The 15757-nt window shown below is 34.6% G+C and overlaps 3 protein-coding genes across 4 annotated transcripts; all 3 read left to right on the top strand.

Annotated features, from left to right (window-relative positions):
• Nucleotides 1-4721: 4721 nt before the first annotated feature.
• On the top strand, nucleotides 4722-7495 carry LOC111792194 (SPX domain-containing protein 1). The gene is made up of 3 exons (XM_023673536.2): nucleotides 4722-5243; nucleotides 6235-6361; nucleotides 6897-7495. Exons 1-3 carry the CDS (start codon nucleotides 4944-4946, stop codon nucleotides 7352-7354), a joined length of 885 nt encoding a protein of 294 aa, XP_023529304.2. The 5' UTR covers nucleotides 4722-4943; the 3' UTR covers nucleotides 7355-7495.
• An 803-nt stretch (nucleotides 7496-8298) lies between these two features.
• On the top strand, nucleotides 8299-11191 carry LOC111793867 (heme oxygenase 1, chloroplastic). The gene is made up of 4 exons (XM_023675931.2): nucleotides 8299-9053; nucleotides 9485-9708; nucleotides 10682-10789; nucleotides 10888-11191. Exons 1-4 carry the CDS (start codon nucleotides 8600-8602, stop codon nucleotides 10978-10980), a joined length of 879 nt encoding a protein of 292 aa, XP_023531699.1. The 5' UTR covers nucleotides 8299-8599; the 3' UTR covers nucleotides 10981-11191.
• A 1243-nt stretch (nucleotides 11192-12434) lies between these two features.
• On the top strand, nucleotides 12435-14740 carry LOC111792216 (2-alkenal reductase (NADP(+)-dependent)). Of its 2 annotated transcripts, XM_023673560.2 has the most exons (6): nucleotides 12435-12519; nucleotides 12742-12984; nucleotides 13072-13252; nucleotides 13912-14078; nucleotides 14150-14232; nucleotides 14315-14740. In XM_023673560.2, exons 2-6 carry the CDS (start codon nucleotides 12751-12753, stop codon nucleotides 14685-14687), a joined length of 1038 nt encoding a protein of 345 aa, XP_023529328.1. In that variant the 5' UTR covers nucleotides 12435-12519; nucleotides 12742-12750; the 3' UTR covers nucleotides 14688-14740. The 2 variants fall into 2 exon arrangements, with proteins under 2 accessions (XP_023529328.1, XP_086979124.1); XM_087122998.1 differs by lacking the exon at nucleotides 12435-12519 and having other exon boundaries at nucleotides 12599-12984.
• Nucleotides 14741-15757: the final 1017 nt, after the last annotated feature.

The following is a 15757-nucleotide window of genomic DNA, read 5'->3' as shown; positions in this document are numbered from 1 at the left end:
TATTATTGATTTTCTTTAATAATATGCACAAATATTATTATTGTTAATACCATTTTCAAAAATAAAAGTAATATACTAATCTTAAAGAAAAGAAAAAAATTGTAGATAAACCGATGTATAATTAGAGGATACTTTGGGTTCGTCCCACATCGGAGAAGTTTCTGGATGAGTGGCGGGAGTGGGATATAAAAATGGATGAAGTGGTGCCCGTCCTAGGAATAGTAGTCCGTAGTTTCTGAGAATATGTCGCAATTCGTAGGAGTGGGGAGTGCTCTTGCGCGGCCCCTACTCTATACAAGTCCTTGTTCAGGTCCGTTTACTTTGCCTGCCCAATATTAATATTATTCAATTTTGTCATTTTCTCATTTTCTCATTTCCAAGTATTAAGTACTCTTCTTTTAGAGCATCAACCTTTGTGTTTAGTAACTCCGTTAGTCCTAACAGTTGCCTATACACTAGAAGATTCAAAAGCTTTATTGCCATCTACAGTAAATCCTTCATATCAAGGAGTATAATATATATATATATATATATATATATATATATATATATGAACTTATAATCTACACCATCTTTTCGTACCAAGAATTCTTCAATGAAAAATACTTTTGTAGGAATCCTTTAAATCGAATGTTTTCTGTAAAAAGAAATTAAGAATCGTAACGTGGTTCGTATCTTTTAACATTTCAAGTTTTAGATGGAAGCCCAATTTCCAACCACTGGTCCGAACGTTTTTCTGAAGCCCGAAAATGGCCCAAACATTGTATACCCATTAGTATTACATGAAAAGCATATTTAATACATTGAAAAATTTTAATAATATAATTTAAAATAGTAACAATAAACCTGATTCTTAGAACTAAGATCAATAATTCTCAAATTATTTTAGAAATTATTCAATAATGTTTGGATGAAAACTTACCAAGAAAACATTGAATTATGAGAAGATATATATGCATAAGTCGTCTTCTTAATGGAATAGGTGAATTTTGAACTAAATAAATTATGCTAGGTAACAAATTCACAGAGAATCAAATTGATAGATGCAATAATTTCATAAAAATAAAAAATAAGAACAAGCGTAAACATACATAAATTCTTGAACATCTCGATTTAAGGTAAAAGTTCTCATGACAAGTCTTTTAAATGTCTAGATCAAAGAAATATTTATTAATTTAAATGTCTTTCTTACTTTGAATTTTTTTTTTTTGTTTTTTTTTTTTTTTTGTTTTGTTAGGTTCATCCATATGCCCGTGATATTTAGATAAATTAGAAACTTGGTTCTAAGTATGATATTTTTAATTTACTAACATTATATTAGAACTTACTCAAATTCTGACTAATTTTAAGGCATTAGATGTGGACGGAACAGTTGTTAAATTATTAAAAGGTGTCTACAGATATTTGCTATTTTTATAGTGACAATAAAAGTACCATAGAACTTTTGCCACCTCAAAAGACAAAAACAGTTAACTGCCTAGAAATATCTGTTGTTGGGAATATCCTATAAAATATTCTCGGATCAATAATAATATCCCCAATTTGCTTATATTTATTCGGAAAACCACTGCCTCCAAAACCTAATATTTGTTTTATAGGAATTTTGCAACCATTATACCAATTTATTTATTTTTATTATTTTTCTAAAAAAAACACAAGTTTATTTGAGTAAGCCATCTAGATCAGATATAATTATTTTATAATTTTCCAAGAAGAGAGAAAAAGTAAAACTCCAACTAACAACAGAATATTGTTTGGCATCTTTTTAAAATGTTGTGCATGTGTAATATTTTGTTAAGCCATTCATTTGGAATAGGAAGTTCATCAAGAAACGAAAGATATTCAAATTTAAAAAAAAAAAATCTTAAAATTCAAACAAAAACTTTACTTTATGAAAGTTAAGGTCATCTTCTTGAGAATTTTTAAGAATTTTTGTACAAAATTGATGACAAAGTAAAGTATTCATGTTAATCTACGAAGACAGTCTTCAAAACAATAAGTAACAATAAGTAGGTAATGTGGTTGTAGCACATGAGATGTAAAGGAATGTCAGGAGTAATGTGGTTGTAGCACATGAGATGTAAAGGAATGTCAGGATCCTCGTGAGAAAACATTGGTAAAATTAATATATTTGAACTTTTATATAGCTTGGTATTTAGATAACGTAATTCTGAGATATTTGGAGGTGGATTCTGCAAACATTGGAAATAAATGTTTGCAAATAAATCATAATTATTCATTGTTAAAAGCACAAGCAAAAGTGAAGACTAAGATATCTCACTCATAAGTGGAGAGAGGAAGAATGGAGGTTGGGAGGGACATATACAGTTAAATAAAAATAAAAGATTGAAACTAATGACAGGTTTCAAGTCTATGGTTTGACCTCTTAATTGTGAGCATTTAGTAAAAGATGCCACCATTCATATAGAATATTCTCCTTTCGGTATTATTATTTTGGTCTTCATCTATTTTGATTTGTTATTCTATCTTTTATTTATTTTTTTAGCATATAATTAGTTCTTATATACTTTTTTAACACAAGCTCTGAAATATTTTAATACAAAAGTATTCTATTAAAATTATAATAAAAATTAGATAAAGGTTGAAAACATATTGTACAATTATCCTATGTTTTATAAATATAGAAATCAAACTTACCTACTTTTACTTTCTAAAGTATTACTACTGGCATGTTATGGTTAAAAAAAAAAAATGATTTAATTAAAGTTCAATGATCGATTATACGTCATTTGTATTATATTATATTTGTATTATATTATATTATGATACTACAAAATCCCTGGCATCACTACTAACTCCTACGGTTCTTTATACAAATCATTAGAAAACGGAAGTTTGAGTATTGTTTTGTCAATGAAAAAATAAATTGGATATTGAAGGTTGCAATTGCAATAAAGAAACCCATTTAATTGGAAAAAGGGGAAGGCATATTCGGTAAAGAATATATATATATATATATTTTTTAATATATAAAAATAATAACTACGTGGTGTTTTTAATGATGGGTTAAAGTAAAAATCCATTTCAAAATAAAAATAGAAAGAGAAAGAATAGGTCCCTCAGGGTGAGGCATGAATCTGGTGATTTAGAAGAAACAGGTAATAGAAACATCCCACGTGGGGGCGGAGTGAATTTCCTGTTTTACCCTTCATACATGACATGGCCGGTTGACATTTATTATTGAGGTGTGTGTGTGGTGATGTTGGAGATTGGAGGATGGGGGATGGATTGTTGAAAGTTTTTGCAATTTATTGGATATTCCAAATTCCTTTCGGATCATTCTCCTCCGTTGCTTTTACATTATGGAACTTCCGTTTTCTTTTTTGCTTTCTAACTAATTCCCAAATATATATTTTTTAAATCTACATATTTTATTCATTAAGTTTAATTCTAAATTTAAATACATGAATACCATTAATATTCTACATTTTTTTTTTGTTATGCCCACTCTTTCAGTAATTTTTTTTTTAATTTATTTGTTTTTGTTTCTTAAATGGCTACTTTCCTGAGTCCATTTGTTTGTAATTTGATTTTGGTTGCTTTGTTGGTTGATTTATTTATTAATTTAAACTGCTGCCAATATTATTAGATGAGTATAAATATAGAACAATTTAGAACTAAATGTCTAAACAGTTTTATAAATTTTGGTCAAGGAAAACATAGTTTAAATTATTTTCAAAGTATAAATTTGTTTAGAAATGTGTGATATTTTATCAGTATCAAAATTGTATTAATTATTTATTTAAAAAATCGATACAAATTTAGAACAGTTTCATTTTCATGACTGTTAACTAATAAGCCGGTAATAAACGGATTCACAATTTTAATTAAAGAATGAAATATATAATTTGTATGAAAAATGACAAATTGGGAATAATATTTATTCAAAAATACGACAAAATATTTTATTAAAGGGCGTCCCTTCCCTAGGTGATTATAAATGGAAACAATTCCATGGCTCAAAATATTTTTATACTCGTTTCTTTTATATTGGGTTTATTCTCTCATTCATCCTTTTCAATTTATTCCCATTTCAAAAAATATGTCATTAAATTTTGAATAAAATCATAGTCTTCTTAAAATTTAGGCTTTATGTGAGACACAAATTAAAATTTTAATTTTTTCGAAGAAGAAAATTAAAAGTCTATAAATAGTTTAAAGTGGAGGGATTTAAGGAGTAAAATAGTGGAAAAGATTTGAGTGGGACACGTGTCAGGTAAAAGATGGTGGGGCGTTGTTGGAGTATCATAGGATGGTTCCCACGTGATCCAACTTGGGAGTGAGCCCATTGGCTTTGATACCTTCCAATCGACGCTCACCACTTTCTGCACGCGCCGCCCTTTACCCCCAAAATTTAAAACCCCTCACCACTCTTTCACCCATTTTTCAAATTCCCACCAACTACAAAATATCCCATTCCCCAAATATTTATTATTTTATTTTATACAAAATATTTTAATAATTAAAACTCTAATTATCGATTTTCTTACAAATATAACATTAATTTACTTATTAACTGGTAAATGTCTTTGATAATGTATTTATAAAATATAAAATGTATTTGATAATGTATTTATAGACGGGTAGTTGTCAACCAAATATTAAATTAAATATTTATATATTTAAAAAAAAAAAAGATAAAATAGAAGGGTACTGGTGACCTTTTGAGCTTCTTCTCTCATTCTCTGTCTCTTTCTTTTCACGAGGGGATAAACCCATAAATATGCTCTTAAATTTGAATTTGGACAAATATTTAACGGATATTCCCGTACTGCCCCTCCGAATATTCTCCCCTTTCCGCTTATATTACCGTCCTCTTCCTCTTCCTCGATCTTCCTCTTCCATTTTCCTTCCACCATTCCCATTCCTTTACTCACTCACCCTCACCATTTTCTTCCTAACGACTTTCCATTTCCAGAGATATGAAATTCGGGAAGAGTCTCAGCAACCAGATCGAAGAGACCTTGCCGGAATGGCGGGATAAGTTCCTCTCCTACAAGGAGCTCAAGAAGAAGCTCAAACTTGTGCAGCCGAAGTCCGGCGACTCTAACAGACCTTTCAAGAAGCCTAGGCTTGATGCTGAGGCCGATGCCGATGCCGATACCGATGCGGATGCTGTCCCCAATGAGGTCGTTGATTTCATCACTCTCTTGGAGAAGGAGCTCGAGAAATTCAATTCGTTCTTCGTTGAGAAGGAGGAGGAATACATCATCAGATTGAAGGTATGTAGGTCTTTTTTTTCACTTTCCAATCAGATTATTGTTGAATAGTGAAGAAGTTTCGACTGAACTACTTGATTTTGTGCATTCAACATTCTGGAAATCTGTTTACTGCATTATTTCAGCGACTAAACGGATGTGTGATGCGAGAAACTTTCGATTTCTGAAATTCTTTGAAGAACTATGGAATTGAACTTTACTTTTGATTAATTAACTTAGCACTAATTTTATTCAACTGTATAAGCAGTTTATTTCTCGACAAAATCTTCATGCACTTAATAAGTTAATTCGACTGATTTTCTATCGTTAAGTAATCCACCGAACCAATCGATGCTTGAGGACTAAAACAACGACGTCGCTTTTCGCTTCGCTAGGTGAAAAGACATCTTACCACATTCCTTTGAAAAGGGACGCTTAATAATTTTATTATTACCCCAAGGTATTCGCTGCGTTTATCAAATTCTAACTCACAAAACATAAAGTAAGAGGCACTCTTTTTTTTTTTTTTTTTTTTCCCTCTCTCAAATTTGCTCTCCTTTTTGACTCTTAGAATAGAGTTCTTTGGCCCACGTTGCAACTACTTTGCCACTCACATGATTATCTGGGGCTGTACATGACCATGCCGGCTGGCTGGTCTTTATTGTCTTGTGTATTTGCGGCAATATTTTATGCACAAAATCGTCCGGTCGCATTGTTTTATTGGTCTAGATCTGGATTCTTATACATCATCCATGCTCCGAGTCACAGTTGGTAAACTGTGCAACTTCGGTAATAATACGACTCAAAAACTAGATTCCTTTGCCCACTTTGTTTGTTTGAGATTTGAGTAGGGCCAGAGAAAGGATATGGTTTAATATTATGCTGTGTGTATTGAATTTGACTTTTGGGAGTCGGGACAACATTGACGTTATTGCACTTTCTGCGTAATCAATGATGTAGGGCGATTGAGAATTTGACAAAACTTGTCTTGGTTTTTGGTGGGGGAATTTGTCAGGAATTACAAGATAGAGTAGCTAAAGTGAAATACTTTGATGAAGAGTTGACACAAATTCGTAAAGAGATTGTTGACTTTCACGGCGAGATGGTTTTATTGGAGAATTACAGTGCTCTTAACTATACAGGTAACCGCACGGTCCCTTTAGTCACTGGAATTATATACTTTTGCTTCATCTTATCATGTACTTTATTTGGATCCTTACATTTTGTTCATGGTCCACTCTTTACTAATCTCTAGTGAGGCTTTGTCTGCCATAAGAGCAGCTTGGCAACTAGAATTTTAAGCTGTTAAGTTCTCAACTTACAAGCTTGAACTCTAGACCTTCAAGATTATCTGCAAACATTTCTTGGCTTATCATCAGGATATCCTTAGGGGTATCGGTCTGTTTGACTTTTAACGGTCATTGTTGGAATGGCCTTTTGTTTCTAGATATTTGTGTTGTGATACTTACTTTTCTATGTATGGTCCTAATGCTTTTCGTAAAGATAATTGCTTTTGGACTTAATTTCTTGGACCTTTTTCTGTGTGTCTATGGTTAGTCCTGAAGGCTAGCACATTATCTCTATGTCATCAATGCACAAACTGCCTCCCCTGCTTTTTTTTCCCCCAATTAGTCCCACCACTTCGAAATTTACATGCCTTCTTCTCATCTTCGACAGGCCTGGCTAAAATCCTCAAGAAATATGACAAAAGAACTGGTGCACTTATTCGCCTACCCTTTATACAGAAGGTACTGCAACAGCCTTTCTTTACCACAGACCTACTCTTTAAGCTTGTCAAAGAGTGTGAGGCTATGCTGGACCGCCTCTTCCCTGCAAACGAACAGCCTGCCTTGGCTGAGGCAGCTGTTGGTGATGAAGGCTGTGCTCCTAGAGCATCTGCCACCGCCACCTCAAACAGCGATGGGCTTCCTGGGATGCCCAAGGAACTCGCAGAGATCGAACAGATGGAGAGCGTGTACATGAAGGGCACGCTATCAGCCTTGCGAGTTCTAAAAGAAATTCGAAGTGGAAGCTCAACTGTTAGTGAATTTTCATTGCCACCATTACAGATAAATGGATTAGAGGGCACATGGAAAAAGGTTCCCGTGTTGGAACAGGAAGCCATAGCCAAGTAGAATTTGGCTTTCAGAATATAACATCACCTTATTCCATTAGTTTTACGACAGCATCTTGTAAGAATGAATTAGATACTCAAACATGTAAAATCCTAAATATAAACCCAAAAAGTGTTACAAGTAGAAAGCCAATGTTTTTCATGTTTGTTTCGCATTCAAATTACTACATATCTTAAAAAAACTATGATTGAGAATTCATTTTACTTTCCGCCATATTCTTGCACATTGTGTTTTCCCCTTGTGGTTTTCTTCTTTTTAGCAACAAATGTGTGAGAATCATTGACCAACCAGTGCACAAAGTGGGCCTTCTAATCAGGCCTGAAGCTCATTTCTTTGGGCCTTCTGTCTTCTCTAAGCTTGACACTTTCAGTAAGGATTGCAGATTTGTATGTATAGTTTGGTGGGTGCACACTTGGGCTTCATAAGGGGTGCCTTTGAACATATTGGCTCAAATAGAGTAAGCTTGGAACATCAGCCCTCTCCAATAATTTGTGGGGTTTCATTTTTCTATTGGCTCAAATTTTGAATTTGGTTAAAGTTCGTTTGGATCCCTCACAAATAAAATTAATCATTTGTACTTATTTGGAAAGGTCTTAATATGCCATAACTAGTACATAGTTTATCATCCTCCTCGAAGTGTCTTACATACACTTATGTACCCTAAATTCACACAAAGAGTCGTGGTTCATCAAAATTTATCCCACATTACACAAACTCACCACGTTCACCACGTTCAAATATAGTAAACCTAATTAGTCATCCCTAGCTGGCTTCAATCTCATAAGTTGGCCAAAATCAGTTAATTTCTTAATAACTATAATTAATTACTTACTAATTAAAAATCTGTAATAGAAAATAATTAACCATTTGTGATTTTTTTTTTTTTTTTTTTTTTTTTTTTTAATATTAGAAATAAAAAGACTAATAAAGAAACGTGGAAGAGTTATCCAGAGAGCGATGATGGACACGAATCCCAGCGATGAATACCCATTCCTGAAGGTTGCTGGCTGGCTGGCTCCCATGTCTCCCCGTCTTCTTCAAATTATTTGGTACCATTAGTTCTCTTTTTTTTTTTAATAAATTGTTGTACTCCTACCTTTTTCTTCAAGATTACGTGAACCCCTAATTCAATTCAATCCACCCTCGCAAATCTCTGTCTTCCCATTTCTTTTCTTTTCTTCCTTCTCTCTTTCGAGGTTTCTTACACTCTTCAATCATCTGACCCACTTCTCGCTTTCTTCAACCATGGCTTCTCTTAACCCAGTTTCCCCCTCACAGTCTCTCTTCAATAAACTTCGTTTCAGAACGCCCACTTCCTTTTCCAATTCCAATTCCAGTTTGGAATCCAGTTTCTTACCCAGAAGGGTTCCCTCTGCCCTTCTCTGTAAGAAGAGTACTGCTGGAATTTCAACGGTTCGAATGAAGACTGTTCCCCTGGTTTCGGCTACCACGGCTGAGAAGTCGAAAAAGAGGTATCCTGGTGAATCAAAAGGGTTTGTTGAGGAGATGAGGTTTGTGGCGATGAAATTGCACACCAGGGATCAAGCTAAAGAGGGTGAGAAGGAAACTAAAGAGCCCCAAGAGGCACCTGTCGCTAAATGGGAGCCGACGGTTGAAGGGTATTTGAGGTTTCTTGTGGATAGCAAATTGGTTTATGATACACTGGATAAAATCATTGCCAAGGCTGTATTTCCTTCCTGTAAGTTGTTGCTGATTTCCTGGTTTATTGGAGACGGTCTTTTTGGGTTTTTCCTGATGTCTTGGATTCACTCTGGCTTTGCATATGTTGTTCCAGTTTTTGCTTCTGATGTTTATGCTTTTGTTCATTCAGTCTGTGGGTTTGCTGTTATTGTTCTCTGACGATGAGTGTGAATATTTTATATGAACATTTCTATTTAGTTGTTGATGGGAAATGCTTCTGATTCCGCTAACCAGGCGTTCCTTCCATGATTTTTTATTTATTTTGTGAGTGTTGACAGATTGTTCTTTCCTAGATATGATTGATTTGAAGGTTGGTTTAAATGGTTTGGTGATCTTTGGCAAGATTGCATGGTTCTTTTTCTAGTCATATAAGTATCACAGGAAAGGTAATTGTAGGATGTTAATGAAGTGTTTTGTTTATGGTAATAGATGCAGAGTTTCGTGACACAGGACTGGAAAGGTCTGAAGCATTGGCAAAAGATTTGGAGTGGTTCAAAGAGCAAGGGTATGTCATTCCTGAGCCTTCTTCTCCTGGAGTCACCTATGCTCGTTATCTTGAAGAATTGTCGGAAAAGGATCCTCAAGCATTTATATGCCATTTCTATAATACATACTTTGCCCACACTGCTGGCGGTCGGATGATTGGGAGAAAGGTAACAAATTCACCATATGTTCATTTTCATTCTTGGGTTGCATAATTGATTTAGTGGTCTATTAAGGCTCATGTAGAGTAGTAAAGGACTTCGAGGGACTGCATTTAAGTCATGGTGGATACTTACTTGAGATATTAGGTAACCACCATGACTTAAATGCATTGTGAGTACTTAGGAGATCAGTTTCTTTGGGTACCAAATGTGTATCACTAAGTTGTTGATCAGAGATACTCATGAATGTGGGGGGAGTTTAATCAATGTTTAAACTTTTCTTAATGACTTCAGGTATGTACCAACTTGTATGAACTTGCTGATTTCTTAATTTGGCTCTTTTGCAAAATTCCTGTGAGATCCCACATCGGTTGGGGAGTATAATGAAACCTTCATTATAAGGGTGTGAAAACCTTGAAGGAAAGCTCGAAAGGAAAAGTCAAAGAGGACAATATCTAGTAATAGTGGGTTTGGGTTGTTATAAATGGTATAAGAGCCAGACACTAGGCGATGTGCCAACGAGGAGGCTAAGCCCCAAATGGGGTGGACACAAGGCGGTGTGCCAGTAAGGACGCTGGGCTTCGAAGGGGGTAGATTAGGGGGTCCCACATCGATTGGAGAAGGGAATGAGTGCTAGTGAGGACGTTGGGCTCCGAAGGGGTGGATTGTGAGATCCCACATCAATTGAGGAAGAGAACGAAGCACTCTTTATAAGAATGTGGAAACTTCTCCCTAGCAGACGCTTTTTAAAAACTTTGAGGAGAAACCCAAAAGGAAAAGTCCAAAGAAGACAATATCTATCAGCAGTGGGCTTGAGTTTGGGCTGTTACAATTTCGGTATTGAAGTAGTTAACCCATGGAAGTAAGTAAGATTAGCCAATAATCTCTGATTATGTGGAGGCAAATGTTTGTTGTTTTGTTTTGTTTTTGGGTGGAGTCCTGCTACTGGTTTTAAACCTTGTCCTGTCGTGATGTGCTTCAGGTAGCAGAAAGGATTCTGGAGAACAAGGAGCTGGAATTTTATAAATGGGATGGAGACCTTTCCCAATTGCTGCAGAATGTAAGGGACAAGCTCAACAAAGTCGCTGAGGTAACTCAATCTGATTCCCCTTTTTCTTACATTCATCTCTTGTTTTCTCATTGAGTTTGTTTGATAACACAATGTTGGTTGCGTGGTATGTTTACCAGAGCTGGAGTAGGGAGGAGAAGAACCATTGCCTGGAGGAAACCGAGAAGTCTTTTAAGCACTCGGGAGAAATTCTCCGTTTAATATTGTCATGATGACGACGATGACGATGACAACGACGATGCCTTTCTTTTAGTAGCCGTGTTATTGTTTCTTTATACACCCTCTAATGGGATATGCCCTCCATCTCTGTTCAAGCTTGAATTCTTGAATGTCCCTTCTTCAAACTTCACACTTCTAAAGTATCTGTTTGTAAACTCTGAAAGTTATGCCCTCAATCCCATCTTCAAGTGTATTACCTTTTCATTGTTATTGTTGGACGAGAGTCCCACGATGCTAATTGAATGGACGATTGTGGATTTACAACGAACACATCTCTATTGGTACCAGACTTTTTTTAGTTGCAAAATTCTAAGAACATAGGTTTGTGTTTTTTTTATAGCCGCCACCACGTTTGAGTCATTTTCAACCAAGGATTAAGATACTCATTAAACATTCCATTATAATTTATTAAGAAGTATTAACTCGTGGTGAAATATATTAAATGAATAAATGATCACTTAATTAACTATAGTATAAAAATTTATACAATTAAATGGTTGGGTAGGAATATTCATATAGTTATAGTTAATGGTTAATTAAAATCATTAACTATTTATTAATTAATGGCTTAAAATTCACTAATTATTTTTTAGGAGTAATCCCGAAAAAATAAGCATAAACATTATTTATTTCTACAACAACCGTTAGCATTTTCATTTATAATTAAACTAATAATTTTATTTTCAGATATTTTATTTCTAAACACTTGTTTTTCACAGAAATCAAATAAGATATTAAATAAAAAAAAAAGAGCTGGACGTCAATATCAATATTTAATAAATGTCTCCTATCTCCTATAAATATAAGAAATACAATCATTACTCACCACTAATAAAAAATTGTAAATAATCTCTAACTTATTCAGTGAGGGGACAATAACATATTTAAATCATTTTTATTTATATACCAATCAATTCATATAATCATACAAATCAATAATCAATATTTAATGGTTGATTCAATTTTAAAATTAACTCAAACTCTGTTTCTTTCTAAAAATATAGCCAATATTAAATAACAATAATAACCAAATTAAGACATTTTAATTATCATTTTTAAGAAGAAAATTTTAGTCATAGTCTTTAACTCAACTTTTTTCCCACGTTGATTTGACCAACTCTCTCCAATAATGATATGGTATTGTCCACTTTAAGTACAAGCGCTCATGGCTTTGGTTTGGGCTCACCAAAGGGCCTCGTACCAATGAAGATAGTATTCCTCACTTATAAACCAACGATCTTCCACTAAATTAACCAAGGTGGGACTCACTCTCAATAATCCTCAACATTCAATTGCAACTGAGAAAATTTTGATGACACGTTAGTTTCAATTGCAATTAATCTGGAAAGCTTTGGTAGCACATAATAATTTTATCATCTCAAAGTTTAATCAATTTTGGAAAGCTTTGATAGTAAGTAAGAAAGAGTTAGAAATTAAGTTGAAGTAAGACTTTGGTTTTTTACTTTTCCAACTCTTCAGCCCAATAAATACCCAAAACTTCACTCAACTTTGCCGTTACCTTAGCTGGCGAGGTTTGTTTTCTTTCTCGATCGAAGTTGCTTTATGCAACAAAAAAAAAAAAAAAAAAAAAAAAAAAAACGGTCTTTTGTTCTGTTCCTCCATCAATTTATTGGGTCTGCCAATTTTTGTCATTTTTCCTTGCGAATCATTCATCATCTTTGTTTTAGCTGATTCCTCCATGTTTCCTTTTATATTTCTTTTCAAGTTCTGAACTTTATCCACAAATCATTCAGGAAGCTGCAATGGAAGTGATGAACAGAGTTGTGGCCATAAGACATCATATTGATGAGTTCCCAGTTGAGTCCGACTTTGAGCTCAAATCTGAAGCTCTTATTGTGTCGGTGAAACCTGGTTGTGATGATATTGTTGTCAAGAATCTTTATGTTTCGATCGATCCATATCAGATCAACCGTATGAAGAGCCATAGCTCTTCACAGAAGACTTCATCTTTTGCAACTTCCATCAAGCCCGCCCAGGTAATTATTGACCCATTAAGGGCTATCTATCCTTCATTTTAATCTACTTGGTCACCTACTCTGCTTTGTGGTTTGCTATGAACACAGCCCATCGACGCATATGGAGTGGGAGAAGTCTTGGCCTCCGGGAACGCTGATTTTACGAAGGGCGACTTGGTGGCAGGGCTCTTGCATTGGGCAGAGTACAGTATAGTGGAAGCCCAGACGAGCTTGCTTCGAAAAATTGACTCTATGGGGCTTCCATTAACTAACCATCTTGGAATTCTGGGTATCTTACCCTAAACCCTCTTTTATCTTCCGTTATTTGTTGAGAATTGTTACGAGGGAGTCCCGTGCTGGCTAATTTAAGGAATGATTATGAGTTTATAACTAAGCAATACATCTCTATTGGTATGAGGTCTTTTGGAGAAACACACTAGAACTTATGCTCAAAGTAGACAATATCATACTATTGTTGAGAGTCGTGATTCCTAACATGGTATCAGAGTATGTCTTTAACACAGCAATGTCAATAGAATCCTCAAGGGTCGAACAAAGAAGTTACCCTTAACTAATGTCAATAGAATCCTCAAGTGTCTCAACAAAAAAGTTGTGAGTTTCGAAAGTGTAGTCAAAGATGACTTGAGTGTCGAATAAAGGATGTACTTTGTTCAAAAGCTCTAGAGAAGTAGTCGAGCCTCAATTAAGGGGAGGCTGTTCGAGAGCTTCAGAAAAGAAGTCGAGCCTCAATTAAGGGGAAGCTGATCGAGAGCTCTAGAAAAGGAGGCCTCAAGAATGGCTTTATGGTGTACTTTGTTCGATGGAAAAATTGTTGAAGATTATTAAAAAGAGTAGTCCATAACATAGGATAATTAAGAGGAAGATCACGAGTCTATCATAGAGAGTCGTGATTTTTAGTCTTACTAATTTTGGTTTTGTTTTGATTAGGATTCAGTGGGCTGACTGCATACGCTGGCTTGTTCGAAGTAGCAAAGGTTAAGGAGGGAGAGACAGTGTTTGTGTCGGCTGCCTCTGGGTCTGTCGGGAGTTTGGCCGGACAGTTGGCAAAGCTGCATGGCTGCTACGTTGTCGGCAGTGCTGGTTCGGATGAAAAGGTCACATAAACGCCTCTAATTTTCTCGACTAATCGTGACAGCCGCATTGAATAATTATGAGTATGTTTTAGGTGGCGTTGCTGAAAGAGAAGCTTGGATTTGATGAAGCATTCAATTACAAGCAAGAAAAGGACTTGACATCAACCTTAGAGAGGTGAGAATTTAGAATCTAAGCTATAGTTCTCATGATTTAGAGAAATTGGTGAAGTAAAAGGCTTGGGAGTTGAATTTGACAGGTACTTTCCAGATGGAATAGACGTTTATTTTGACAACGTGGGAGGCGAAATGCTAGAAGCAGCAGTGGCGAACTTGAAGGCGTTTGGAAGAGTAGCGCTTTGTGGGGTCATTTCGGAGTATACAAGTTCCAAAAAGGCTGCGCCAAAGATGCTTGATTTGGTGTACAAACGAATCAAAGTTGAAGGGTTTCTAGCTGGAGATTTCTTGAATGTGTACTCAGATTTCATCGCAATGGCCTCTCAGTACCTTGGTTCTGGCAAGATTGAATCACTGGAAGATGTATCCATTGGGGTCGACACCATTCCCTCTGCTTTCATTGGGCTGTTTAAGGGTGATAATATTGGAAAGAAGATGGTCAAATTAGCAGTGTGACAGAATAATAATGATTACAATAATAATAAGTGAACCAATTGGTGTTGTATGTTTTTTTTTTGGTATGTATGTTATGTGATTCAAATTACTTTCCGCCGTTGTTATAAGTATGAATGTGTTCATTACAATATTTATGTTTTGTCATAAAATTATGCGGGCTCCTTTTCCTCCGTGGCTTTGGTAGCGTGAACGTGCACTAGCTAAATGATAGGTCTAAGGATATGTATACGCCCCTAGTGGGTCTATATATGCGTGCATTAGCTGTGTGTGTAGAGGAGTATTATGCATCCTTTTTTTTTTTTGTCCAAATTGGAAAGTAGAGTTCAAGGACATGACTGTTTTTACAAAAAAGATAGGTCCCACCATAATTGTTTGTTTGCATTTTGATGACAAATCCGTTGTGAAAGCTATAGAGCCGAAGTACCATAATTGTTTGTTTGCATTTTGATGACAACGCCGTTGTGAAAGCTATAGAGCCGAAGTTAGGTCTCACCATAATTGCTTGTGAAAGCTATAGAGCCGAAGTACATAATTGCTTGTGTAAATCAAGTAGATAATATAAATTTAAAATAAATATAAATTGATATGAATATAATATAGAGATGGATAGTTGATGAATTAGATGGTTTTGAATAATCCAATTTTGAAGGTCTAATTTTGGATGTGTCAACAATGGCTTGCAACCATCTTTTCTTTCCTTTTTTGAGTTCAAACTTGTACGCTTCCCTCTCCCCTTTTCTTCAACATTAAACATTATTTTTAAAATGCAAATTGCATATAATTTATGCTATAAAAAAATATTCTAATATTCTTACCTTTAAAATAACTGAACACTTTGTTTTAAAAAAAATATATCATTCAACTTTTAAAAAATTTCAAAAAAAAAAAAAAAAAAAACTTTTAAATACTTTTATGGTTAGTAACATGTTTTAATTTCTTTTAAAAAAATAGGTTATTGTCAATTCTTTTGAAGACGGAGTTAAATTTAGAGATAATATAATCTATAATCCGTTAGTTATTCTTAATCTTAAATTAATTAATTTTAATTAATCATTTATTTAGTCTTAACC

Source organism: Cucurbita pepo, chromosome 4 (assembly GCF_057944985.1).
Source record: "Cucurbita pepo subsp. pepo isolate OVF chromosome 4, ASM5794498v1, whole genome shotgun sequence".
Lineage (NCBI taxonomy): Eukaryota > Viridiplantae > Streptophyta > Magnoliopsida > Cucurbitales > Cucurbitaceae > Cucurbita > Cucurbita pepo.
This window is presented reverse-complemented; position numbering and strand designations above follow the sequence as displayed.

Bases quoted from the DNA above. Each gene is read 5' to 3' on its own strand.
- LOC111793867 (XM_023675931.2), top strand. From the start codon at position 8,600: ATGGCTTCTCTTAACCCAGTTTCCCCCTCACAGTCTCTCTTCAATAAA. The intron at 9,054-9,484 runs GTAAGTTGTTGC...TTATGGTAATAG, and splicing joins CAAGGCTGTATTTCCTTCCT to ATGCAGAGTTTCGTGACACA. The intron at 10,790-10,887 runs GTAACTCAATCT...TATGTTTACCAG, and splicing joins AGCTCAACAAAGTCGCTGAG to AGCTGGAGTAGGGAGGAGAA.
- LOC111792194 (XM_023673536.2), top strand. From the start codon at position 4,944: ATGAAATTCGGGAAGAGTCTCAGCAACCAGATCGAAGAGACCTTGCCG. The intron at 5,244-6,234 runs GTATGTAGGTCT...GGAATTTGTCAG, and splicing joins AATACATCATCAGATTGAAG to GAATTACAAGATAGAGTAGC. The intron at 6,362-6,896 runs GTAACCGCACGG...CATCTTCGACAG, and splicing joins CAGTGCTCTTAACTATACAG to GCCTGGCTAAAATCCTCAAG.
- LOC111792216 (XM_023673560.2), top strand. From the start codon at position 12,751: ATGGAAGTGATGAACAGAGTTGTGGCCATAAGACATCATATTGATGAG. The intron at 13,253-13,911 runs GTATCTTACCCT...TGTTTTGATTAG, and splicing joins TAACCATCTTGGAATTCTGG to GATTCAGTGGGCTGACTGCA. The intron at 14,233-14,314 runs GTGAGAATTTAG...TGAATTTGACAG, and splicing joins TTGACATCAACCTTAGAGAG to GTACTTTCCAGATGGAATAG.